Source organism: Notechis scutatus, chromosome 4 (genome assembly GCF_049901735.1).
Source record: "Notechis scutatus isolate UNSWTSFEM ecotype Mainland chromosome 4, rNotScu1.2, whole genome shotgun sequence".
Classification (NCBI taxonomy): domain Eukaryota; kingdom Metazoa; phylum Chordata; class Lepidosauria; order Squamata; family Elapidae; genus Notechis; species Notechis scutatus.
Genome location: NC_142012.1, coordinates 169,322,120 through 169,349,925, shown reverse-complemented (window position 1 = coordinate 169,349,925; position 27,806 = coordinate 169,322,120). Strand labels below are relative to the sequence as shown.

The window sequence follows — 27,806 nt, the reverse complement described above, 5'->3', positions numbered from 1 at the left end:
CAGGACGTGGATGTCCCCAAATTAACCAGCTTGGAACCCAACCCAGCCTCTTGCAGACAGCCAAGCTGCCCTCCTGGTGGGTCATAGAGGCCTCCCCGCCACGCCCTCCTTGCCAGGCAGAGCCCCATACAGTCTGGGGGCCCTTGCCAAGAAGACACCCCCTCCCCCTGCAGCCCAAGGAGGCCCAACCGGTGTCCTCCGGTGCAGGCTCTTACCGAAATGATGCGATCTCCTTTCCTGAGCTCCCCACTGAGGTCTGCAGGCCCACCAGCAAGGATGAAGGAGACAAAAATCCCCTCCCCGTCCTCTCCCCCCACAATGTTGAAGCCAAGTCCGGTGGAGCCCCGATGCAGCACCAGCTTCCGTAGCTCCCTAAAAAGAGAAACAAGTTACAGCCACTGCAGCCTCGGCATAACAACAGCCAAAGGTGCACAAGCTCAGGACAGATATACACAGATATAGGCATCTATAAAAGTTATGTAAACCTATTTCAATCCATATTTCTTTATAATCATCTATGTAAAAGATTAACAATAGAAGATTATAACCTATATAGTTCATCATCATCTCAAAATCAAATTATTAGTAATAACCTCTTTTCCAAATGAAACATGTATACTTACATAAAAATTAGCTCTCTCTCCAACAGTATATGTTAATAATAATAATAATAATAATAATAATAATAATAATAATAATAATAATAATAATAATAATAATAATTAATACTTTATTGTCATTGTATGTATATGCACAGTATACACATTCTGCGATATAGCTAGAAGTGCTGTACCGGCTGTGAAGGTCCCCTTCTTCCAGGCACTGGTGGTCGTGAGTCAAGGATTTCCTGTCGTCCATTGATGGAATATTCCTCCTTGAGAGGTGTGAGCTATGCTGCAAAGCCTCAGTCGGCCTGTCGAGAGCCTCCCTCCCTTCCCTTCCCTTCCCTTCCCTTCCGTGCAGTGAATGCCCCCCCACTCTCAACCAGGCGCCTCCTTCCCTTTGGGGTGCCCTGCTCTGCCAGCTATCTTCTTCCAGGAACCCCCTCCCCCCTCCAAGGGCTCAGCCACACCCGGTGACCTATTGCAGAGATGGTTGAAAAGGCAGAGACTCTTCCTACCTGGTGATCTTGTCTTCTCCCAGCATTGCCTTAGGAACAGGTGAGTATCTCCCCGGCGAGGCTGGTGGCAAGGGCTGGCCCAGGTAACTTGATGGGCTGACATGGTTCTCCGCAGGCGGAGAGTAAGCTGGGGAGGGGGAGGGGGAAGGTCAGTCAGAAGAAGGTGCCCTCTGCTGCCCGGGGGCCCAGTTGGCAGAAGCTGCCTCTTCACCTGCCCAGCACCTCTACGCTATGGATGCTGAAGGCAAAGAGCGACCTTCTCAGCTCCACTTCCACCTCCAGGCCAGATGACTTGTGGGGGGAAGCCCAAGAACGAACCTTGGGAGGATCTCCATCCCCAACCCAATGAGGAGACACTGCTAAGCGCCTGGACAGCTAAGTTCTGACGGTCTGCCCCGGTCTCCCTTAACGCCAGGGCCTGCCACCAGGCCCACCTGCTCCCGCCAGACGTACGGGGGGAGGGGGGGGAAAGAGGAGAGTGCCGTTCCCCCCTCCCAGCCACACTCTGCTGCCCTCCTGGCATCCGCATTTAGGCAGCCCGGCCGGCATTGGCTGCCTGATCCCCATACAGGGAGCTGGGCTGGGTCTAACCTCAGAGTGCCAAGCACAGACTCTGCAGTCCCGTCCCCCGTCCCCCCCCTTGGTGCCAGGTAGGGCAACAGACCCCGGTGCTGGCCACACCGCACTGCTCGGCAAGAAAGGGTTCATTCCACATACAGTGTATTTGCCAGCACAAGCCCCCACCCCCACCCCCACCCCCAGCAGTGATATCTTCGTTTGTTTGGCTGTGGGAAACTTTGGAAGAGAAGCTGAGCCTGCAGGTCCGGCTGAAGAATCTCCAAACAGGGGCAGAGCCCTTTTTAAACAGGCCCACAGGAGAAAGCTGACAAGGGCCAGGCAGCATCCAGAGGATAAAACGGTCTCAGAAAATGCTCTGAGGACCAGGCCCCAGAGGTTCAAGGAGCTCCTGGGTGGCCATATAGCGGTCGAGAGATGGAAGGGGAAGAACAAAAACACACCAATGGGAAATAACTGGATTGCCAGATGACCCAAGGAATGAAACTCTGGCCGAGGGAGGATAGGGAGACCCCAGATAAAGTGGAGGTGGCTCTGGGTTGTTCAGAGAAGCTGCTGAAGCTGAACCCGTGGAACGTCGGCCTTGGGAGACCCTGAAGCGGATCACAGCAGCCGGAGGACGAGCTGCTCCCTCCAAGTGCTCAGGCTGGGGAGGTGGAGAGCGGAGTGCAGCAGAGCAACGAGGCTCCATGAGGGTCCTTCGGTTCCGGTAGCAGTCACTCTCCCCACCCTCCCACAAAAGGAGGAGACGGGTTGCGAGTTCAGGTCTGCTGGGTTCTTGGCTTCTGCTTTGGCTGGTCTGCCAGGGGTACCCCTGGTAGGTCAACCCACAATGCCCTGGCAATGTTAATTCACCTCTCGACCGCCACTCGGTCAGTGGTATGAGCTTTACTTGGGGCCGCCTTTGAGAATGACCCCAGAATTACAGCTGGTGCAAACTCACCCGTAGGAAACTACACCAACTTTAAAGTTCCAGGTAGTCCTCATTTTCCAACTGCTAAAGGGAACTGGCAACTCTCTTTAAGCAAGGTGGTTGTAAATGAAAAAAATCCATGCAAGAGCGCCCAACGTATGACACCAGTTACAGCTGCAGTCCTTAAATGAACCACTCGTGGTCATTAAGCACAATGCCCCATGACTGCGACTTGCAACTTCCTGCCTGGCTCTTCCTTGACTTTGCTTGCGGGAAGGTGGCTTGAAGGCCACAAGCGGCAATCACAGGGGGGCGGGATTGTGACTATTGTGAAGGTGCGCTGGTGGCCAAGCGCCCGGATCTCTATAGTGCAGGGAGGCTGCAACAGCCACAGCGTCAAGCGCTGGGCATAAATCTGCTTATTTAGCACTGTTATAAATTCAAACGGTTACTGAATGAGCAGTCAGTAAGCGAGGACTGCCCACACTGTAGTGGTTACCAACAGGAATCCAGGCGCGATTCATAGTCCCAACTGTGACCTGGAAGACCTCATGCAGCAGCACAGAGGCACAGCGGGAAGATCCCGTCAGAAGTGGGGGTGGGGGGGGGGCTGTCCATGTCCTTCGTGCACCCCCTCCCCCCCGGCCCTGATCCCAGATGCCTTCTGCAGGCAAGTCAAAGCTCTTGTTCCCATGCGCTGGATGTGGCCTCTGCACTAGTTTTCGTTATGTAATTTTATCCTTGCTCAGACCCCTCAGGAATGGGAAAGGCTTCGAGTTATGTTAAACAAAAAAATTATTTAATTCTCAGAAAATTTCCGGGTTAAAAATCATAATTATGCCATTTTGAGAGTAAAGCGTTGGACATCTTCCACCCTTTGTAGAGATGCACTTCTATCCAGCCAAGCTTCCCATCCTGCGCCTGCAGATTTTCCCAGAGGTTTGCAAAAGTGGCCAGAATCATTTTCCGTCTGCTTGTCATCCTTTCGCTCAAGAACCCATGCAAAGATCTTTTTTCCCTTTTCTCTTCAGTTACTGTATCTTAGCAACATTATGTATGGTTTTGCAAGACACTGGGGCAACAGAAGTAAAAATGCTATTTATTCTTACATGAAAATTGTTGGCACACAGTTATAGAAATGGCTAGTTTATATTATTATGGAAAAATAAAAAGTTGAGGGATTTGATGTTAATGCTTTAGTCTACTGCAACAGAGGGAGCTGGACTCAATGTCTCCCCCTTTTCTCTTTCCCCCTCACTTCCCCCTCCAAGGTGTCTTCCTATTTGCTTTTGTATTTTTGTATTTTGTATTCTATAATCTAATAAAACGTTCAAAACAGAAAATAACAAAATGTCAACAAAGAACAAGGAGAGAAAAGATTCTTTTAGTTAATCCTTTTCTAATACAAAACAGCCACCCCAAATCCAAACTTACAGCCAATGATCTCAGGAGGTGCATAAGCATCATTTATGAACATGCTGCTGGGCTTTGCAAGTTTCAGATAGACAAAATCAGACGTGTTCTTTAAAGCAGCCACGGCTTCTTCGTGGGTCACTTCTTCTAAACAAACGTTGTTCACCTGGAAGAGGGAGAATGCAAACCAGCTTATCCCTGGAAGAAAACAGGTCTTCCCCAAGGATCCCTGGTGCTGCTCTGTGTCACAAGACAGAGAACCACACTGGCGCCGGCAGACTTTGGGCTCTGGCCCAGCAAGTCTCCAGATTGCTGCTATGACCGATGCAAAGCATTAGGACAATAAAAATACAGGGGGAGACTTTTGAAGTATGGAATCAGCCACAGACACAATGTCAATAATGGTGTCTGCTTCTTTGAATAGACTGGCCAAAAGATGTTATTGACGTAATGTCAACAGTAGAACAATTTTATCTGACAAGATAGGAACGGTATCAAAAGGGGATTGATAATTGAGAGACCAAGAGAATGATTTAGAAAAGGATATTTCAATGGGTCTACAGAAGAAACTGGCTGATGCTTTAAAATTTGAAAGAGGAAAACAAATGACAAACCAAGAAAGGTTTTTTTTAATAATCTGCCCTATCTGCCACTACCTAGCATCAAACTCACAGCCACTCAGCCAAAACAGGAGAGCGACCTAGATCATTTTTTTCCCTATTGGATTTATAAGAGAGGCTTATTAAAGTCTTGAAAAAGTGTGTGTAATGAGACCACGAAGTGAAATCAAATCCTGACAATGTTTGAAGGAAAGCAATAAAATGAACTAATATAAAATTGCTTTATTTCATCAAAGTTAAAACAACATATGTTATTATCTCTCGCTACCTTTACAGACTTTCTGTTGCAACCAAGATTGAAAAAATGTTTCATGGATTGGCTTATAGATAGGAAATGGGATATGGGATGGAGAAATGAATATTTGTAAATTTAAATATGAAGAGTTACTAAATGTATTTATACTTCTTGCAATGAAGTCAATTCTTTATGAAATTTTTTATTATATTCTTTCCTTTTTATTCTTTCTTGCTCTTTTTACTCCTTGTCTCTATTCTATTTTAAATTTAGTTTGTATTACATTTTACTATTACAATCAAAATTCTTCACAAAAATATTTACACGCACAGCCACATTTGGAGACACAAGGCCCTTCAGTTTCACACATTCAACTTTTGTTTGCCTTCTAAATACTCCTCCACCCTTTGGAACTGGGTGCACCGGCAGAGGCGTGTGGGCACTACACAAACAGCTTTATCCCCTTGAAATCCCTTCAGTCTCTCTACTCTGCGGATGGGGAGGGCGAAGCAAGCAACCTCCGTAGGCAATTTCTCCTTGGCCTGACCCGTCTTCTCCCTCTGCAACTCGCCATAGCCAGCTGCCCGCAGCCATCAATTCGCCGCGGCCAACTCGCGATAGCCAACTTTCTGCAGGATAGATAACTCACCATGAGACAATTCAACAATTCAATTTAATTATTTAAAATAAATAAAAAATGGTTTTAATTTTTGTCATTCACATTTCATTTGTCCCTCATTTGGCATCCTTTCTTTAATGATTCTATTCTACCATTTCTTCAATATTAGTGCAACTCTTGCCCTGCGGCGAGTTGGCCCTGGTGAGTTGTGTCCTAGACTCTTCTCTCTCCCCCTGCCCCAGCAGAGCAAGATTAGAGAGGAAGGGATTTCAAGAGTCTACCCATAAAAAGCAAGTTGGTCATGCTGGCAGTAGCAAAGGATCAGGCAAAGGAGAAACTGCCTACAGAAATTGCTTGCTTTTTTTTTTTACTTTTTCCCACCTTACAGAGCAAAGGTGGGACAGGAAGAGATTTCAAGATAGCAAGGTAAGCTGTGTGTATCCTGTGCCCATAGTATCTAGCCCCAAGCTGCCAGTGTAATTATATTGCTCTTAACTCTCTTCCTCTCCTATCTATCTGGTTTGCAATGGGGGCAGAATAAAAACACCACAGGTCAGGCACAAGACAATGCAGACTGACTGTAACAGTGACCATGTGACAGAGGGAGGCTTAGATGTCGCAAATGGATGTAAGTTGGCCGTAAAGTCATTTTTTTTCAGCACTACTATAACTTTGGTCATTGAACAGGGGGTCAATAAGCAAGGACTACCTTTAAATGCAATGCAAAAGACACAGCGATAATGACTAACTTGGGTGGCTTGAAAAGGGGACTCCAAAGGCTCTATGATTTTGAGGGTTCACTGTTACCCCTAGACTGGGAGCTGGGGGCCTCCGGACTCCCCTTGCGGAAGAAAGGTGGAGGAGGGGTACGTCTCTGGCTCCCAGCTGAAAGACCAACGTCATTTGGGCTAAGATGGGCGCTGACCTGTCCCTGCTCAGAGAAGTCGGTGTAAAAGCCCAACCCAACGTTTCCCAGCAAACAAAATCAAATCCATTAAATATAGGAAGCAGCCTTGGCAACAATATTTGTGAAAAAAATGTTGGTACACGGCAACTTCCTGAGAACTGAGAGTGAGTCAGCCGTGTCGTGAAACTGCTGAAAAGGCCAATGCAGCTTTAGAATGCAAAAACAGAGGCATGATTTCCAAACTATAGAAACTAATTATTCCACTTGGCTTTGTCTTGATTGCGTTCGTCTCAAGCACAGGGCCTGACATCAAATTAGAAGCAGCGATGAGAAGGGCAGGACAGGCGACCAGCTATGCATTTGTGTATGAGCACAAGGGCCTAAATAATCCCCTCTAACCCTAAAATCCTATGAAACCACCCGAGAAAACGATAGACACAATGGAACTGAAAGAGCATCAAGAGGCTGATGACTCTCAGCTCTGTTCCTCATCTAGAATGGCTTGTGCTTGGGGAGGGGGGGCTTCCAAGTCTTCAAATGCAAGTGGGAGGGGGGATTCAGGAACAGAGGAAGGAGGCAAGGCCAAAGACAGAAGGCGAGGGGAGGAGAACAGCCTCTCGGGGGAAGGAGCGCACTCTTGGAATGGTGAAACATGGAATCTGGGAGTTCTGGATTTGGCATTAACTGGGGAGGCCTTGGTTACTGGCTGGGGGTGCTTTTGACCTGCTCTACTTGGTATTCCAACTGGCCTTGTCGTGGATGCGACATCTGCATCCACTTAAAATCAGCCATAAACAACACAGCCTTTTGAGACAGCCTAGGTAAATGTTATCAGGAATGCCTCTCTCCAAGTGTCAGGGAGGTCACGTGGTAAGACCCTTCACACAACCAGCACACAGATACACTGAATAGTAAAATGTAAGGTTTACTTCCTGTAAACGGGGAAACAAAGTCCAACAAACAGTCCAAATCATACACGGTTAAAGCAGTTAGTATTCAAAATAATCAGTCCAGAGATAATCCAAAAATGAAGTCTTTTTCTTTACCAGTATCATAAACAAAGTTCAGTAAACGGAGTTTGCTAACAGTTGCAAGACTCACAGCAATTCAAGCAGAATGACGATCAGGCAAAAGGCAAAAGGAAATGCAAAAAACCCCAAACAAACCAGGTTTCTGGCTCCATCTTATGGCCGTTGGAGGAACCTCATCCAATCACAATTACAACATTCTCTTAAAGATACAACAGTATTAAATGACTATCCTGGTTTACATATTGCCAATCCAACTGTTAGGTGACTATTCATTCCTAACAGGCAACTAACCTGCAAACCTTCACCCCAGCCTCCTCCTCGGAGCCCCAGAGTGTCCTAGCAAGGCTAAAAGAGAACCTCCCAAAGGAAGGGTGGAAAAAGCCAGAACAGATCTGAACTCACAGCCATCAGCTTGTCTCCGATCTGCAGCCGCCCGTCCTTATGTGCAGCTCCGCCTTCGATGATCTTGGTGACGTAGATGCTGTTGTCTCCGGGGATGTGCTGGTTGCCGACCCCCCCAGCGATGCTGAACCCGAGACCTGCTTCAGGAGAGCGAAGGTCGTCAGCCTCCCCACACAAACAATGGGGCAGTGACTCAGGACCCTCCCTGGGACCCCCAACAGCCCTGCCTCGTTCATGCTCAAGCAGGGACCTGGACAGGGGCCCCACTGGGACTCGGCCTGGGCCCCCCGCCCCCCAGGAAAGGGCGCTCTCTGCAGGGTGGGGAAGGGGAGACCCTCTTCACTTTGCGGGGGAGGAAATCACCCGGAGCGGATGACAAACCTTTGGGCCCTTTCACCAGCTTTATGTCCACCATCCTTTCCGTGGTTTGCCTCCTCCTCTTGACAGACAGGCGGACCATGGAGCCTGCCTCCTTCAAGGCTTCCACAGCTTTGCCGTGGGTCACATCGTGGACGTCCACCTCGTTCACACGCAAAATGCAGTCATTCACCCTGCGCGGGGAGAGGGGAGCCTTCCGAGATTCGGCACTAGTGGGGGTGGGGGTGGGGGAAGGAGGGGAGCACAGGTCTCCCAGGCGCAGATCTGAATGCTCTGACTGGGGGCCGATCAGACACGGAGCAAAGCAGCCCCCCCCTTGCCTTCCCCCTCCTTCTCTGGAGGAAGGCTGCTTGCCCTGTGTGCAGCCAGGCTGCCTCCCTAGTCCAGCTGGGGTGACCCCTGCCTGCGTCCTCCCAGGACTGCCCCCCCATGCTCTGCTAAAGCTGCCTGCTTCCTTTCACCGCTGTCTCCCCTTTTGGGGCTCCCCCCCCCCCCACCCCGCTCCCAATCCGTGGGGAAGAGGGAAGACAAGGAACAAAAGGGAATTTATGAACCAAGCCTAATGCCCACAACAGGGCACTTCCTGTAGACATCAGCATAGACTAAACAACTTTTAAGATCTGCTCCAGGTGTGAATGTTGCCTCGTTTCACGGTGAGATATTTCTTGGAATATAGAGCACCAGTAATAACTGTAACTGGGTGAAAAGATCAACGCAGCGGTTGAATTGCTTTAGACCGCACCACATGAAGCTGTGCAAAGGCCCTGGCAGCCCCCGGCCAGGAGTCATGAGCCGAGAAGGACCCCTGACCACCCAGTTCGACTCTCATGGAAAACTGCCCTGCTTCCATCCCACCTGTGGCTTCGTCGTGGCACTTCTCTAAATCACAAAATGCACAATAAGCTTATTATCCTGCACTGACAATGTGTTTGGGGCTGGACAGAGGGGGCACCCAACTGCTCCTCCATGACCTGCTGCAGAGGAAAGCCCCTCCCCCGTGCCAATCGCATCTTCCCCAGCACACAACGGGAAGCTACATTCACACTCCTCCCGTCACAATCTCGCCAAACTCCTTCCCAAATGAACACCCCACCCCCGTATTCTGGCATTGGCTTCACGACACCCCCTTAACCCCCAGGCCCTGGGGGGCAAACTCAGGGCCCTGGGAGAGGATTTCTCTGCCTACGACATCACACCAGTAACTGGGGGAATTGAACGGGGGCCTCTGCTTGCATAGATGCGCTTGAGCCAACCCAACCCAGTCAAGAGATAAGCCCGCCCTACAGAAACGACTGCCAAGCGCTGCAAGAGTCTCTGAAGGGCCGTCAGGGTTTGGTGTCCCTTTCCGAAAGAATCACAGAATTGGGAAGGACCTCAGAGGTTCTCTAGTCCAACCCACTGCTCAACGGAAGGCCCAGCAAAGGAAACTCCTGCAGCTGGCAAAGGGGAGAAGCTTCAACCTCTTTTCTTGGAGCCTTCGTCCACCGCTCTTAGCCTGACTTCCGTGTCTTTTCCCCCAACAATCAAAATAACTGAAAAACTTAACGTCGGTTTCAAAGAGCCACCGAGACAGCCTTTCAAAGGGAGCCAGGCTCCCAAGCTTCCCTATTCCGAAATAAACAAAATAAAATGAGAAAAGCCAGGCAGGTTTACTCCATTGACAACAATATTGCACGGGGGGAAAATGATTTACAAAAACAAGTTGACCCACTGAGTTCCCTCTTTATCAGGTGGTTTCTGTATTCGTTTTGAATATCCCCCCCCCCCCAAATCCACTGTTCGATTTGGTTCTACTATTTTATGTAGAAAGAGTCTTCCTAGGGTGGGATCAGGATGGGTAGTGGAAAAAGATTCTTGTAAAGAAAGAATTTTGTATTTCCAATGGGAAGTTTTCTGGCTTCTTGAGTTGGAAAACTTAGCTTGCCCCCCCCCCCCAGACGGGTGCACAGGGGCTAGTAGCTGCTTTCTTTCTGCAAGTGGCTGACCAAAGGCCGTCAGTTCTTCTGCACTCTCCTGGGGGCCATAGCACGGGCTCGCTCTTCGGCCCAGGGCTACCCAACGTTGTCAGGAAAGGGACAGAGGGGCTGCTGCTTCCCAGGCCTGTCAATGACAAGAAGCTGGCTAGGAAAACTGGCTAGAGGACAATCACCCTGGGGTCAATTCAAGGCAGGTGTTTAACTGGGCAGGGGCTGCCTTAATAGGAGAAAACTGCACCCAGGCTTCCAGAGGGCTCTGCGGCCATTCAGGAGGGGGCTGGGGTTCTGGGCTGCGTGCCCAGAAAGGCAAGGAAAGCAGAGCAGGCTCAGAGGAGGGCGGCTGGGAGGGTGCCCAGACTCCTTACGCAGAACAACGGAAGCCCCCACGGGTCTCTGTGCAGGTGAGCTTCTCACAAAGAAGGAGAGAGAGAGAGAGAGAGGAGGGAGGGAGGGAGGGAGGGGGGAGAGAGAGGGGGAGAGAGAGAGAGGGAGGGGGAGAGAGAGAGGGAGGGAGGGAGGGAGGGGGAAACTGTTGCCCTGAAACCGACAGCAGCAGCTCAAAGACCAATGGATTTAATTTCTAAAAAAGGTCTCAAACAGCTTAGAACTTCCTGACAATAACAGCCATGAAGCTGTGGGACAGTCTGGCTAGAACAACTGCGGAAAGCTTCCAAAACCAACCCTCAGCCCCACCCCAGCCCCTCCAGTTGCTCTAGCGCAGGAGTTCCCAGCTGGGGGTGCAAGACGATCTTCCACGGGGTGCAAAAACTTGGCCTTCGATTAATAAAATTATAGTATATGTGTATAATTATATGCACATAATTATTCATCTTTTCAAGGGGTGTGAGAATATATCAGAAGCGTTCTGGGGGTGCGGAGTATAGAAACGCTTGGGAGCCCACTGCTCTAGCAGATTCTGGTGTCTATGGTCCAACTGATACCCTCGACAGTGAAATTACAGCGTAATTACTGGGCAAATCCAGAAAAATGGGTTAATTCAATAACCAGGCTTAATGCGTTGTATGAATGCAACCCGTCAGAGAGAGGTGAAGGGCAATCAAGAGGCCACTCAGGCAGGCCACATCCCCACAGCCGCCCAGCTGCTCTTTGCAGGTTCTGCACACCTGATAGGAAGGCCCTGGGGGCGGGGGAGGGGGGAGAGACCTACCGCAGCCTCCCGTCTTGGGCAGCCGCCCCTCCTGGGATGATCTTTGTAATGAACACGCCAGAGTCGTCCTCCACGTGAGGGTTGTCCGTGCCTCCTGCGATGCTGAAGCCCAGGCCAGAATTGCCCTGGAAAAGCAGCCCACGGTTACCAGCCTGGAGCGCCAGGGTGGCCAAGGGGCCTATCCCGAAGGGGGGAAGGAAGGCCCTGTCCCGGTGGGAGGGGAGAAACCACGCACCTCGGGAGCCCCCCTCGGCTGGCAAGAGAACTGGCAGCCATGCCATGCCTGCCCTGCCCTGCGGGCTCTGCCCCCCCTGCAGCTGCCTGCTTTCTCATCAAGAGAAGAGGCCGAAAGAGCCTCCCCCAGGAACTCACAAGCCCTGGCTGGGTAGGCTGAATCTGTGGAAGCGCGGCTGGAAAAGTGACAACCAGGGTTGATAAAACCCTGGGGGTGGTTGCTTAAAAAAAGGGGGGGGGGGAGTTGGACTTGCCGGCCAGGAAATGGGGAGCACAGCTTCCCCTGGCAATCAAATCCCGCAGGCTGGTTTGAACCGACCACCATTCAAGAGGAGCTGGTAGACAGCCTGCCAACCTAGGCCAAGATCCCACCCTGGCTTCGGCATGGCCAGATTAACCAGGTGGAGAAAGTCAGAAACCCTGAGCCTGGAACCCGTGGAATGGAGCCATGGGTGCCACTGAGCAGGGAAGACTGGCAGGAGCCACTGAGAAGGAGAAACGGGGGAAAGAATGCGGTTTCTTCCCCGCCCGTTGAGGCTGCGGAGTTCTAACTTACAGCAGAATGAATTAACTCACTCAGTGGATTGAAGAGCAGATACTCACCCTTTCCAGCGTGATTTCTTCATATTCATACTCCGCATCGGTGCCATTGACCTAAACGAACGCACAAAACATGCAAATGGGGAGGTTGCCGACAACACCCCCTCCGGCCAAGGAGTTAGAGCAGGGGAGTCAAACGCGAGGGCTGGGGGCCGGACCTGCCCCATGGGGTGCTTCCATCTGGCCCGCAGGGCTGCCCTGGAAACAGCAAAGGACCAGCCCGCAGTACCTCTGCCGGCAAAAACGGAGCTGGGGGCTGCTTACGGCCCTCCCTACCTCCGTTTTTGCTGGCAGAGGTTTGCAAGAGGCCGTCGCAGCCTGAAACAGAGCTTGGCAGCCCGCTTTCCCTGGCAGAGGCCTTGGGCCACCACAGGCATCCCTGAGACGAGCGATGTGGAGCTGGCCATGCCCCCTGCCCCCCCAAGGCCAAACATAACCCTGATGCGGCCCTCAATGAAATCGAGTTATTTAGATTTAGAGGCACAGCAGCCCCTCCCCAGCGTTGTGCCTAGAGGACTGACCCCAGTCTGTGGTAGGCTCTCCCTACTCTCAGAGTATATTCATGAACTGGAATAGACATGGTGGTAAGATCAGCCAATGAATAGGCATAGCAACTAAGTCAGCCAATGAGGACTGTTTGGAAACTGAAACTAGAAGTAGCCTAGGCGTGGCTCTATATATTAATCTCTGCAGCTCTGAAGCTATGTTGAGCTCTGAGTCTGTCTGTTGAAAGAGAAACTAGCTTGCTTGCTTACTTGCTGAGAACTAGAGCTCTGCTCTGAACCTGCAATGTCTGCTTCTGTTTGAGTCTGTTCCATGTTGGAGAAATCTACAACTGGAATTGTAAAATTTATGTGTGTTTACAAACCAATTAAATGAAGCCTCAGCCACCTGGGTTTACTTTTCTGGCGCTGAATTTATGCTGCAATACTCTGAACAGCTGCCCCTAGGAGTACCTTCCGCGCCCCAGTGCACAGCACCCAGCCTTGGGATGGCCCCAGATTTGCCACAGGAAATTGAAAACAAACGGGGTCCTGGGAAAGAAACCCCATTCAAGAGTGGGCATTTATTGCGCAGAGGCTGGAGACGCTCCCGGCTTTGAACAATCAAGGGGACGGTAATCAGGGGGGAAGCCCAGGGGGCCCTGCTTTTTGTAAAAGAAGAGGATTCTGGGTGTTCCCTGCTAAAGCCTACTGTTTACAACACAAGTAGGTGGAAGCGTATTACGGCTTGAACAAAGACCTTTTAGGACTCCCCAAAGCAGTTGCTGAGGTTGACAAACCCCCCAAAAGATTTAAACATTATTTCCAAAGAATTTGGATTTTCCCAGTGCGCCGTCAGGCGAGGAGGACAAGAACACAGCCACTGCATTGGCAACAGAGGGGAGCGAAGACACTTCTGCTTCAAGCTGCCCAGCCCAGGTTTACCTCCCGGAGGGCAAAAGAAATGGGTGGGTGTGACCTCCAAATCACTGGCCATAACTGGTGGGAACTACTGAGAGCTGGGGGAGGCCAGGGAATTGCGGATCTGTTCCCATACTTTAAAAGGGGGGATTGACACTGGTACTCGGGAAAATCCTACAAAAGCTGATGGAGAAGGGGGTGTGCCAAGGATCTCAGAGGGAACTGCAGGCCCCACTGCCACAAGCCCCCGGGCACCCCAGCCCCAGAATAGTGCCAAGAAGAGGGGACTGGAAGGGCTGGGAGAGAAAAGCCCCCCTCCCCCCCCAGGGAAAAAGAGAGAGGGAGACTCTAGATGAAGACATGAAGCACACAAGAGGAAGGCAGAACCCACCAGGGGAAGCTTCTTCACAGAAACCCAAGCTGAAAAGGAGGAGCCATTCCCAGAGTTTGAGCTGGGAAGCAGGGGAACAGCTTGCCTCATGGGTGAGGCAGGTTGGGGGGTCTCCAGACTGAAGGGTTTCAAGCCCAGAAATGGACAGCTCTTTGGGATGGCCTGAGGATTCCTATCCTAGGGAGGGGGTTGGACTAGAAGACCTCTGAGCGCCCTCCAACTTCTATTGTTCCCAGAGGCCTCCGGTCGCTCACCGGGAGAAATCGAAGGCTGAACTAGAATCGCCTTCGGTCTGATCCAGGAGGCCTGTTCTTATTTTGTCAGGTTCTTTAGCCTTACTTGATTTTACTTGGAAAAGAAAGGCGACTAATGAAGCAGCCCATAGGCGCAATTCCTCCTGCAGAAACAGGGGCCGGTGGTCCCGGGAGCCAAAATCCAGGACCCCTTGAAAAGCTCCCCCTTCCATGCAGGAGGGGCATTGATTTGCATGTTCCATCACAGGCCCTCTGGGGCGGGGGCGGGGGGGGCAAGTAACGGGGCCGAGACCTCAGAGGGCACGGGAAGAGGGCCAGTGGGGAAGTGGACCAGCCCCTGAGGAGGAAAGGAAGAGAAGCCACGAGGAGTGGTCAGAAGGCAGGCTCCGAGTGCAAGGGAGGGGCTGTAGTCCTAGGCAGCGTGAAGGCCCGGAAGCAGCAGCCGAGCTGCGGATGGAGAGAATAATTCTTCATCTCAAAGGTGCCTCTAACTAGGACAAACAGGGATCGCCGGAGATGGGGTGGGGAGACAGGCTACAAGCCAATAAACCCAGGGGGCATCCACCTCAAGGACATGACATTCCCGAGCTTTTACCCAGAAGGAGACACAGGATGGCTTCATGGCGGATGGGCTCGATATTCCCAGATTTTGGGGCCAAATGGCTCTGGGGGAGGCTGTTCTGCGGACAGTCCTCGAGCTGGGACCAGAATTCCCATCGCTAAGCGATGCCCTTTTAAAGGACTTCAGTCAGATGAGCACATCACTTAGCGATGGGGATGCCTTTGTTAACTGAATCCCACCGACTGTTAGACAAGAGGTCCGACTGCGGCCTGGTCCCACCCAGCCTCGAGGGAACCTTGGTAAGGTGGGGGCTGCTTCCTCTTCAGCCCCCCTGCCATGCTAGCCACCTGACCCTCTGCTGCTCTGGCCGGCCTTCACCCGTTATGGCCCATCAGCTGCCAGCAGAGCTAGCAGCAGAGTCAGACGAGGAGGCGGCGGCTGAGGGGGAGCCTGGGCCGCCTTCAGAGCCTCTCGAAGGCTCAGCTAAGGAAACAGCATCAGAGGCAGAGGCAGAGCCAGGCGACCTTCCACCCTCCCCCAGGTGGAGAGGCAGCTGCCTTCAGGGCTTGAGCTGAGCGAGGGGGAGGAACAGATGGGGCCCATGCTAGATGAGTGGATGCATGGAGAGGAGAGGAGAGGAGAGGAGAGGAGAGGCAATAAGCCAGCTCTCAAGGAAAAGCAGATATGGATGCTAGCCAGCCCCACCCTGGCTGGGAAATAAACAGGAGGGGTTTGGGAGAGGCTGGTTGCTCACTTTTAGGATACAGCAAGCAAATGTCTATTTCTTGGCCAGGTCTGTTGCGACTTCTTACATTTGCTTTTTGTTTATCCACACGAATAAAAGATTGTTCCTACCCTGTTTGAAAGGGGGTTTGTTTTTACTCATGAGTAAGCGGCTTATCATTACTTGCTAAGGCTGGGTCAGAACATCACCATTCTGGGGGGTCAGTATGGCCAGCAGTGGCAGTGATGGGGTGGAATGGGTGGATGGGGGTGGGAGCTGCAAGCCCCTGAATGCTGGTCGTGGGACGGCTGGGGCGTTGCAGTTGCCATAGCTCCGGGCATCACTGCCATGACTTTGCGGAGGGGTTGCTGAATGAAAGGCTGAAACTCGGGGGCCCCCCAAGGAAGGCGGGCGCTGCAGTCGAGAAGGAGCCTCAGCCCTACAAGCGGGCAGCAGCATTTAACGGAAGGGAAGGGGGGGGTGCCTGCCCACTATTGCCACCTATGCTCCATTTTGAACCAGCTGAGTTGAGAGGCCTAGCCCAATCCGGTCAGTCCTTTATCTGCTCACGCCCAACAGACAGGATCCGGCCAGGCCAAAGCCTGACGACCCTCACCTGAACAGAGGCACCTGGGAGTTTCTAGGCAGAGGCCACCTGACCCTCGGCCTCCTATCCAACTCTGGGCTGGGCTGCCTCTTGTCTCGCCCTCCCCGCTCCTTCTTGGGATCCCCGCCCTTCGTCGGCACTGTTAGGGATAACATTGGTTACCTAACTTAGTTTGGCTAAATATAATATATGTTTGTTAGTTTAAATGTGTGTGTCACTTTAAACTGTAAGCCAAGTATTTGGGTGCGGTTGTAAATCGCCATAAGAGGGAGCAAGAGAGCTCACTGTTCACCAGCTTTTACTGGAATGCTGACAGAGAAGGATTGATGGTGATTACTGCGTGCGTTTGCTGAGAGAAGAAAAGAAGGTTTGATTTTGCTTCATATCTCTGACTGCAAAAGAGATACATCATTGGACTGATTGTTTGTGAGTTGAACGACCTATTTTCTACACTGGACTTTGCAAACTGAATAACCCTCGGACTGTCTGAACTTAGTGTATGACATATGGACTGCTTTGACTATGCTATAACTCTTTCTGGAATAAAAACTATTTAACTGTACAGTGTATCTGTCTTACTAAGTGTAAAGCTACAACAACGCTTTATCTCACACACACTCTCTGTCTGCTAGACTGCCGTTGCACGTTCTGCTAGGGTGTCGTATCCCTAACACTGGTTATGGGCCCAGGTGCACAGTCAGTCTAACCAGTATAACAGGCTTGTGAGTGAGAGTTTGTGTAGCAACACAATATTGTAAACAGAAAGCTGTGTTTTCATTAATATAGTTTTTAATATCCAGATAAAGATGGCAGGAGTCAATGTACAAAGTTTGTCTCTCATATCCAAGCTGGATGGAACAAACTATGTTTCATGGTCCATGAAATGTAGCCTACTTCTACGAAGAGAAGGTTTGTGGGATTTAATACAAAACCCACCAGAAGTAGATGCATGGGATCCGGAGGATGAGAATGATGCCCAGAAGATAAAGGAATATCAAGTGAAGAATGAGCAAGCTCTCTGCATAATAGGACTGACTCTCTCTGACCAACAGCTTGTCCATATACGTGGGGAAGAGACAGCTGCGAAATGTTGGGAGAACCTAAGGAAGATTTATGTTCGGGACAGTGTAGGAGCACATATAAATCTTACACGGAAACTGTTCAGAACACATCTTCAGAAGAATGGAGACATGCTAAATCATATAAACTCAATGAAGAGAATTTTTCAAGAACTGCATGAAAAGGAACTTATCTTCACTGAACTGCACCAAGTTTATATTATTTTGTCTTCATTAGACCAGAGCTACGATGATTACGTAACTTCGCTTGAAGTGTTGCCAAAATATAGTTTATCTTTAACTGACATTACTGGCAGATTAATTGAAGAAGCCAGGAGACGGCATGAAAGGGATCAACTCAGAAGTGAACCATCACAATGTGAAGAAGAGAAAATATCTCCGTCAGCGTATACAATTAGAAAATGTTTTAATTGTGGAGCAAAAGGACATTTGGCTAGATTCTGCAAGAAAGCAAAAAGCCAAAGAGCCAGCCAGAATGCTAAAAAGCATCAAAAGAATAAAGAAAGCATAGAGTTAGCCATGTATAGCAACGAAACTGTGAATAGTAAATTATGGGTGATAGATAGTGGAGCATCTCACTGCATTTGTTAAGATGTCCACAAGTTCACAGCGAATATCATTAGCTAATGGATGGAAACTTAAGGCTAAAGGTGAAGGTATAGCATATTGCAATAGCATAAGAGAAAATGTAAAAATGTTATATGTACCACAACTTAAGTTTAATTTGCTTTCGGTGAGAGTTTTGGTTAAACTAGGTTATGTAATTACCTTTAGGGGAGACAATTGCATAATTGAAAAAGAAGATAAGAAAGTGACTGCAACTTTAAGAGGTGAATTGTATGTGTTAAATGATAGTTTAGAGGTGGCTAACACAGTTTATGATAATGTTAAACCTCACAATGAGTGCATACATCTGTTACACAGACGTTTGGGGCATATAAATTTTAAAATGCTTAAACAAACAGTAGAACAATCTAAGGGTATAAAACTGAAACCTTGCAGTAAGTATTTGCAATGCAATGTATGTAGTGAAGAGAAAAGCAAGGTGATATCGGCAAATAGAGTAAATGGATTTAAAACAAAGGAGCCTTTAGAGGTAGTATTTGCTGATATTATAGGTCCTAAAAAACCAAGTGTGGGAGGTGCTCGATATATTCTTAGTATAATGGACCATTATTCTAGATATGGTTTCTGTTATCTAATGAAAAGTAAAACTGAAACTTATCAAAATTTCTTTAATTGGCTTAAATTTGCTGAAAGGAAAACTAAAAGGAAGTTAGTTACACTTATTACTGATAATGGTACGGAATTTACAAACAATAAATTCCAAGATAAGCTGAAGTTGGCAGGTGTAGAACATAAAAAGTCTGCACCATATAGGCCACAGCATAATGCCTTTATAAAGAGACGAGGCCAAACGTTACAGGCAATGGCTCCTACGATTATCTCAGATTCAGGATTACCTGATAATTTGTGGGGAGAAGCAATAATGTGTGGGAATCATATACTGAATAATGTGGTTAATTCTACTACTGGTGAATTACCATTCACACGGTGGCATGGCAGAAAACCTGACCTAAGCTACTTGCACACATTTGGAGCACCAGCATGGGTGCATATCCCTACACAACTGAGAAAGAAAGAGCAACATAGGGCAAAAAGATTGATTTTTGTAGGATATGAATCTAACCATAGATCATACAGATTCTGGGAACAAGGTACATCTAGAGTTTACTGTAGCGCTAGTGCACAATTCCTGGAACATGTAGGATGGGAGAAACTGGAACAAGATTCAAGTAAGGAAGTAATTATAGAATCCTACAAAAGGCCAGTGAAAAACAGTAATAAGAAGAGAGCAATTAAAGAGGAAGTAAAGGAAGAGCATATAGGACCAGAACAAGAAGAAATACCAGAACAGGAAGAAGTAGATAATCAGGAGCAGGTAGAATATGAAAGTCCACCTGTAAGCCCTGTAATACCTAGACGTTCTACACGTATAACCAGACCACCTGATAGGTATCAAGCCAGTATAGTTTGCCAAGTGAGTAAAGTTCCTACTAGTATAGATGAACTTAGGATGTATCCTGCAAAGGATCAGGAGAATTGGCAAAAGGCAATGGAAAAGGAGTTAAATTCATTAAAGGAAATGAAGGTTTATGAAGAAACCAAATTACCTCCAGGTGAAAAATCCATTGGTTGCAAATGGATATTTAAGTTAAAAACTGGTAAGAATGGGACTGTTACCCATAAGGCAAGATTGGTAGCTCAAGGATATAATCAAACGGCATCTGATTATGATGAGGTATTTGCACCAAATTTAAAGGCTACAACTGTAAGAGCAGCGTTAGTGTGGGCAGCTAAAAAGAATTATATAGTTAACCATTTAGATGTGGAAACTGCCTATCTGCATGCACCATTGCAGCACACTATATATTTAAGAAAACCAGCAGGTATTAAGGATGGTAAAAATAATAATGACTATTGGAAACTGAATAAAAGTCTCTATGGATTGAAACAATCTGGTTATGAATGGAACCAATATATTGTAAAAGAGCTAAACAATATTGGATTTAAGGCAGGTTTAGCTGATCCATGTTTATTTAAGAAAGAGACAAATGGAAAGATATCATTATTATTGTTGTTTACAGATGATATTGCTTTAATAACTAAGACTAATAATGAAGCTAGTGAGATAATATCATTTATTAAGTAAGAGAATAAAATTAAAGCATTTAGGAGAAATCAGACAGTATTTAGGATTGACAATAGACAAAACCAATAGTGGATTTAAGATATCACAAGTGGATAAAATATACCAATTGCTAAAAATGTATAAAATGGAACTGTGTAAACCGGCAAAGACTCCAATGAGTCAGGAATTTTGTCGTACTGATGCTCAGAGTTCAAAATTTGATAAGACTATTTATCAGTCATTAATAGGAAGCTTATCATATATAAGTAATTGGTCAAGGCCAGATATTGCATATGGAGTTAATCAACTGGCAAGATTTAGTGCTGAACCAAATGAACGTCACTGGCAAGCGCTAAAACGTATATTAAGGTATCTTAAGAAGACAATGAATTATGCATTGTATTTAGAGCCAAAAGATGATTTGATTTTGTGTGCATATGCTGATGCAAGTTTTGCAACAGATATAAAAACAAGAAAATCAACTTCTGGTATGGCTATACTATTAGGTAAAACACTGATTGGTTGGAGGTCTATTAGACAGCAACATATTAGTATGTCCACAATGGAGGCAGAATTTTCATGTTTATCATTACTATGTACTGATATAATTCTGTATAAACAGTTATTATTAGATATGGGAGTAACTGTTAAGAATGCCATTGTTGTGTATGAGGACAACCAAGCAGCCATACGGTTGGCTACAAATATTGCTGTAAAGACTAGATCTAAGCACACTGACCTTAGATATTTGAATGTTAGACAATCTGTGAAAAATAGTCTGATAAGATTGGAATACTGCATAACTGAAGAAAACATTGCAGATGGATTTACAAAAGCCCAAGGTGCAGTGAAGCACAAGGAGAATTGTGAAAATTATGGGTTGAAATTGTAAATAAAGATATATATTATGATGTTACCCAAAAGGGGAGAATGTTAGGGATAACATTGGTTACCTAACTTAGTTTGGCTAAATATAATATATGTTTGTTAGTTTAAATGTGTGTGTCACTTTAAACTGTAAGCCAAGTATTTGGGTGCGGTTGTAAATCGCCATAAGAGGGAGCAAGAGAGCTCACTGTTCACCAGCTTTTACTGGAATGCTGACAGAGAAGGATTGATGGTGATTACTGCGTGCGTTTGCTGAGAGAAGAAAAGAAGGTTTGATTTTGCTTCATATCTCTGACTGCAAAAGAGATACATCATTGGACTGATTGTTTGTGAGTTGAACGACCTATTTTCTACACTGGACTTTGCAAACTGAATAACCCTCGGACTGTCTGAACTTAGTGTATGACATATGGACTGCTTTGACTATGCTATAACTCTTTCTGGAATAAAAACTATTTAACTGTACAGTGTATCTGTCTTACTAAGTGTAAAGCTACAACAACGCTTTATCTCACACACACTCTCTGTCTGCTAGACTGCCGTTGCACGTTCTGCTAGGGTGTCGTATCCCTAACAGGCACCACCTCACGTCAGCCGCTGGGTGACCCCCAAGGACAGCCCGGCCACGGTGAAGTACTGGGGTGCCAGCGAAGGGCTTCTGGGTGGAGGGAAGAGCACAACTGGTGCACCAGAGGGAAGGCCCTTCTGGCCACAGACGCCACCTGCCCTTCAGGCAGAAGCTGGGAGTCCAGGATGGCTCTCCCAAACTGCGCATTAAGACCCTCCATCCAAGATCAAAGCTGAAAATGTCCCGGACGCTGCAGGGGACTGAGCGGAACCGCCCCATCTAGACCCGAATCGCCTCCAGAGTCTAAGACCGGACGCTGCCAGCTTCAACTGCGCAACCCAGCACACTGAGCTTCATATCCGGCTCCTCTCAGCACCCTGATGGTGCCAAACACTGATCTCATGGGTGATGTTAGCCAGAGGTTTCCTGTCGACACTGAACAAGGACGCCCTGCGGAAGTTTGACCCGAACCTTCCACGCCCACCAACCTCGCTTCCCCAAGTCTTCATGGGGGACCTACAAACCAGGGCAAAGGCCAAGCGCCCCTTCCCGCTCCGGTGCCACCATTATCCTGGCTTATCTCTACCCTCTTTAACTGCGGTGACACCAGACCCAGAGAGCTCAGAAAGATTCCAGCATTCAGGGCAGGGAGAGAAACTTACGTATGTCGGTGTCTCCGGAGTTTCTGTGTTTACCACGACTGGTGGGGGGTTTGCCTTGAAATTAAAAATGCAAAAGGCAGATGAAAAGAAGTCTGACCCTTCATGCCCTCCCAAATTATATCCCCCTCAGTTCCTGGGCCCTTTCGCTGCTGCTGCTGCTGCTGTTCTTCCATCGGAAGCTCTTGCGCTGGTCAGCCATGCAGCCCCATCCCACTGCCCTCCTCACCCCCAGCCCAACCCCGGCAGCACAGGAATCTCTGCCCAAAGTAAAATAAAAAAGAATTTCAGAGCAACTTTGTAACATTTTATTTAGGGTGCTGAAAGTCAGAAAACACCACCAAGTTCAGGTCATACCCAACTTGCCCCCCCAAGTCCCAGCAGGCACGGCTAACTATGCCTCCCCCCACAAGACCCTCGGCTGGGCCTCTTCACGGAATCCTCATGGAGGAAGGCTCCTTTGAGGAGAGGTGAGCCCCTCATCCGCCCCACTGCCGGAGGCTCCAACTCTGCCTGGCTCCGGCCTGGGCCCATGGTTCTGAGCCATTTGCTCGGAAGGAGACCCCCTGCAGGACCCTCCCCAACCAGGCAGGCTTTTGGGGTGAAGAGGGCTACGACACACCCAGGAGGTTCTTCTGCCTCTCTTCCAAGGGCAAAACCACACAGAGTCCTTAGGTGGGGCATGATTAAAGCAGGACGGATTGGGACGGTGTTACCTTCGACCCCTTTCCCTAACCCACCAGTTCCCCCATGGACTACAGCATCCCAAGCCCTGCAGAGACGCCCCAGCCTTTCTCTAAGCCGGCTCTGCATGTAGAGGTAGAGGGTGGCTTCTAGTGCGTGTCAAATTTTTCAACTTTCCATTTCCAAACATTAGGGATGCTCAAAAGTTGTGACACACCTTGGGGATTGTAAAGATATTTCCGTTACTTTAATATAATTTAGATGTGCTTGGTAAATAGCTACATAAATATCATAACTTTTTAACATTTTGTTTGTTTCATTCCATAGGTTCAGCTGTCTTTCTCTTTTTGTTAAACGTTATTCTGTCTGACAGTGTTAATACTGCCGGCCTCGTTTCCTGTGAGTGTGATAACTGATATGTAATGGCATCTTAAAAAAGAAAAAGACTGGGAACATTCACTCGTATGTGCAACCTAACTGGGTCTGGCAGAGATTTGTTGCCTTCTGAACTTCTAACACTGCAAGAGCTTCTCAGGCATGGCCTATTGTTAAGAGAACAAAGAAGTGATGACGCTAGAAACTACCCAGCAGCCAGTCTTGCAAGTGGCATATATCCAAAAGTGCCTGAAAAATGGGAACAAGAAACAGTTCTTTTGTGACCCCGGTTGTAAATTCACCAGTGACAATCATGAAAAAGATCCAAGAGAGCTGGGATCAAGCCAAAAACAGATCTCTTGGTAGAAGAAAGCTAGATGCAAAAGAGACTTTCACTGTGAAATTTGACAAACTGTTTGACATCCTCAACTGCAAGTGTCAAATGGTTCTGCGTGCTGAATTGGGCTGCCCTGCTGGCTGCAAAAAGGAAGCTCACCTTAACTGTACCAGTCCTAAAGAGACGAAGGTACCGTTGCTTTTGTGAAAGGTCAGAGAGACAAGATGGGTTCTTTTGGATCACACCAGATCTGTTTGCCAGATGTGCCAGAGCAGAAATGATTAGTCAAAAGGCAGAAGCGGCAAGACAATGAGAGGCAAAGGTTCGCTAAAGAAATATAAGCAGAGAAGCATTCCAGAAGATTTTGATACTGACAAATGAAGTAATAATCTCTTAGGATGAAAATGAAGGACAGACGATGGATGATGAAGATGGAGAGGAATGTGATGGAAGTTATGAGGAAGCCTTAGACCAAACCCCACGGGCCCTCTACTTCTTCAAAAGAAAAGACAGAATACAATAGATTAGAAATAACAAATGCCGCTATGCAGAGCATAAGGTACAGTGTTGGCCTACGTGCCACTGTTGCCATTACCACAGCCGCCTTCGTAGATGCTGGCTTGATGGCCGAAGAAGACAAGAGACTTGAAGTTGACCACAATAAAGTCAAGAGAGCCCAGGAAAAAATTATGAAGTCCCTAGATCAAGAATTTGATGAGCTCCGTAAGAAGGGTGAAATAGAATATGCATCTAGATCAACGTTAAGCATCCCTGGATTGAAAGCCTGCATTATGTATTGTCCCAGCTGAAGAAAGTCAGACCGCAAAAGAAGGCTGTAGTAACTGTTGTTTTGCCAACCATTCAGCGCTCAGCATGGTACGCTTTCAGTGAAATGATAATCCAGACAGTCTTGGGTTCAAGTGACATTCAGGAGAGGAGAGCCGGTGTGCAAAATATTGTTGAGGCGTGCAGACGAGGATGCGCTGGGAGATTTTTCTCTACGTGCAAGAAAAATGCCTTTAATCAATGCCAGAGCATCCACTCTGCTGCAGCTGATTGACTGGTCTGCAGGTGTACATGGGCCACCTTTGGTGTGCAAACTGACTACAGCGGAAATATAGCAGCTCACTGTCAAACCAGTGCAAGTACTACAGTGGCCCTGTCATGCCCAATCAATAGAGGGATGTGTGAAACAGGTCACAGAGGCAGCAAGCAGAGCGTATACACATGAGGAATGTGTGTGTACCAGAGGCCAAGAAGCAAGTCGGTGGCTGATGTCGAAGAAGGAATCAAAGCAAAAAGTCTATGGGGATTCTCAGCCTTCCAGGTCATGGTACTTTTTCAAGGGGCAACTGGACTTTCTTGAAATGACACACCTTAAAATGTGCCTTCAGGACTCCTGCCCCACCCTATACCCCGTGGGATGCTGCTTGAGCCGCCTCCCTTTCTTGCAAGGCACCGGCTGCCTCGGCCAACGTTGCATCACCTGCCGCTCTGGGGGCCGAGGCCTGAAAGCCCTCTGAGCAGGGGGGGCCACCCATCCGTCTCTGTCCCTCCAGGCGGGACCCACATTCACACAAGGCTGCGCTGGGGCACCTTTCTGGCACATGGGTGCAAGAAAAGCCTACCTTGGGGAGGGTCTACCTGCCCGCTGCCCCAATTCCCACCTGGCCAGGAAGGCCGAGCCCTGGTGACAAACCCAAGATGATCTCTGCCTAAAAGCAACCCACATTTATTTTAGATGGTTCACAGCCTTTATCAACAACACACCCGGTTGTGCTTAGAAAACATAACAAAATATATATGTCAATCAAACAACCATTTCAAGCCCTATTTCAGAAGCCATTGTTTTTAACGTGGACCATGGAAAAGCGCACGAAAAGCACTCAGGCCCACGCGAGGAGCTGATGCGGCCTCTGGGAGGCTGAGGGGGAGGGAAGGTGGCGGGGCAGGAGGGCCGGACTGGAGTAGAAGTGGCCTCCAAAGGCTGAAGGTGCTAGCACTCCACCAGGGATGCGCAGGTGCAAAGCAGGAAGCTGCCGCCCCACCCACACCCTCCAACCACGGCTCCACCCAGAGGACTCCAGCTGGGCTCACCTAACAGGCAAAGCCAGGTCGCGGGGGTGGGGGGTGTCTGGGGACCCAGCTGTTAATGCAACCCAGGAAGCAGGGAGGTCTACTGAGCTCCAGTCCATCCTTGAACCTTTTCTCCAACCCCCCCCCCCGTCCCCCATTAGAAGTCGGAATACAGGCAGTCCTCGACTTACAACCATTCATTTAATGATTGTTCAAAGTTACAAAGGCACTGAAGAAAAGGGGACTTACGGCTGTAGCTTGCATTACAGCTGCATGCATTTGCCACAGTTGCCGCATCCCAGCTTCCGGCCAGCAAAGTCCACGGGGGGAGCCACATTCCTTAACAGCCACGTGTGGTTCACTTAAACAGCTGCAGTGATTCGCTTAACAACCATGACAGAAAGGTGACCCACTTGCTCAACCACAGAAATTCTGGTCTCAATTGTGATCTTAAGTCAAGGACCACCTATGCACTAGATGCTTCGGGTGCACAAGAGCCCACCCCCCAAACCCCCACCTCTCCACCGCTCCTCCTTTAGCGCAGCACGGAAACGCGGCCACATCCAGGCTGAGGAGCGCAGCCTGCATGGCAGCCACAGAAATGAAGCCCCCGCCACCAATTAGCAGGCAAATGGCATTAAATGAATAAAAACCTGTGAGATGGAAGATGGGATGAGTGAAGCCTCGGCAGGAACTGGCAGAGCAGAGACAACAACAACAACAGGAGGAGGAGGAGGAGGAGGAGGAGGAGGAAGAGCAGCTTCTGGTGTCTAAAAGCAGCAATGAAAGCGAGTCAAGGGTGGGACCCAAGGCATGCGCCCCAAACGCCAACTCCCGGAGTGGGGGGTTGCCCCCTTCCAGGCCCCTCCTTTGCCCAAAAGAGGCCCGACTCCCCCTGCCCATGAAACGGATAAAATTACTGCCCCAAAATGGACACAGCATCCAGGGCACCCCAGCTCAGTCACAAAGGGCCCTTCCTGGTTTTTGCTCCAGAAAATTGCAGCAACCCCTTTGAGTGACAGGGTTGGAATGCACCCCCCCACACACACACTCCTGCCCCAGGCAAGACCGGTCAATGTTGGGGAGGGGGGAACACATAATGGAGACCTGCTACCCCAGAGGCAACCCTGTTGGCAGTTTCTAGCAAAAAGAAATTCTTCCTAGTGGCTGACTTGCCACTTCACCCAACTGGCCTTAGGCCCTAAGCCCTCAGGGCAACAGAGAACACCCCCCGTGCTCTCAGCACAAAGGAACCCCCAGCTTTGGGGTCTCTGAAGACCGCACTCTCGCCACACCCCCACCCACACACACCCCCAAGCCTGCTTGGTCCAGGGTCCTCCACCCGGCCTCCTCAGAAAGATGCACCAGCGTCCAAGGACCAGACCCGGCCTTCCAGACAAGGTCTGAGCTGGTGCCTCGTGTGGTTTGTGGACACCCATTCACATGAACCCCCGCCAAACCAGGTTTCTGCCTCCTTTCCCCCCACTTCCGATGCAAGCGACTATAGCGCTGCCTGCCCATCTTGTTCACTTCAGCCAAATGTTAAACTCCGCCCACATTTCCCTAGTTTTGTGTTACTTGCACATTCGGTAATCTATGCCAGGTGTCCCCAACCCGTGGGCCCAGTGGCAACCCGGCTGGAACTGGGCCACGGAAATGGTGGGCGAGCGCCACGTGCGGAGCTGCATTTGTGGACGTGGTGAGTACGCTGGGCAAAATCATCCCCTCCCTCCCCTCGCCTCTGCCGAGCCAGGAAGGTTGGGGACTGATGATCCATGCCGTTCATAAGAATGCAGCAGAACAGGCAATGTGGGGCCCGGGCCAGCCCCCCAACCCCCCCACCCCCGGAACTCAGGAGCCCCTCTTCCCATGGCCCTACCAGCACTGCCACGGCAGCCTCCGTGACCGGCCGGCCGGAGAAGGGACCGGACCTGTTTCCATAGGCTGAACAGGGCTTTATTTCCTGAGGAAGGGAAGCACAGCTAGGTAATCAACTTGGTCACTGTTCATTCAGAAGAACCGTATTATTTAAATAATCATTAATTCCTCCTGCCACAATCGGAACTATAAAGAAAATTACAAAACGGTTAGATCAGGTTCCTCTGGGCATCCCCTCCCAATGGAAGAACAGGAATCTGCCAGCTCTGGCCTGGCACCCAACGGGCCTCCCAGAGAAACAAGGGGACGCCGGGCGTGCCATGGAAATTAGATCTCAGCTCAGCAGCCTTAAAACCTTGACACGGTTCCAGCACAAGGTATCTTGCAATCGTACAGCCCCTTAACGTTTGTTAAGGATTTTCTCTAGATGTTTTATT

General features: G+C 49.0%; 1 protein-coding gene across 20 annotated transcripts in view; it reads right to left on the bottom strand.

Annotated features, from left to right (window-relative positions):
• The window catches only part of DLG1 (discs large MAGUK scaffold protein 1), a 67,473-nt gene that overhangs the window by 19,777 nt on the left and 19,890 nt on the right, over positions 1 to 27,806 (bottom strand). For 4 of the 20 annotated variants that reach the window (XM_026687182.2, XM_026687185.2, XM_026687189.2 and 1 more), the window contains exons 5-13: positions 26,145 to 26,261; positions 22,023 to 22,076; positions 12,196 to 12,246; positions 11,359 to 11,483; positions 8,218 to 8,387; positions 7,837 to 7,976; positions 4,044 to 4,188; positions 1,121 to 1,247; positions 216 to 372 (exon numbers count right to left, since the gene is read on the bottom strand). In XM_026687182.2, the coding sequence (XP_026542967.1) occupies positions 216 to 372; positions 1,121 to 1,247; positions 4,044 to 4,188; positions 7,837 to 7,976; positions 8,218 to 8,387; positions 11,359 to 11,483; positions 12,196 to 12,246; positions 22,023 to 22,076; positions 26,145 to 26,261 (1,086 nt within the window). The remainder of the gene's footprint in view (positions 1 to 215; positions 373 to 1,120; positions 1,248 to 4,043; positions 4,189 to 7,836; positions 7,977 to 8,217; positions 8,388 to 11,358; positions 11,484 to 12,195; positions 12,247 to 22,022; positions 22,077 to 26,144; positions 26,262 to 27,806) is intronic. The other 16 variants (XM_026687183.2, XM_026687186.2, XM_026687190.2 and 13 more) reach the window with 5 other exon arrangements.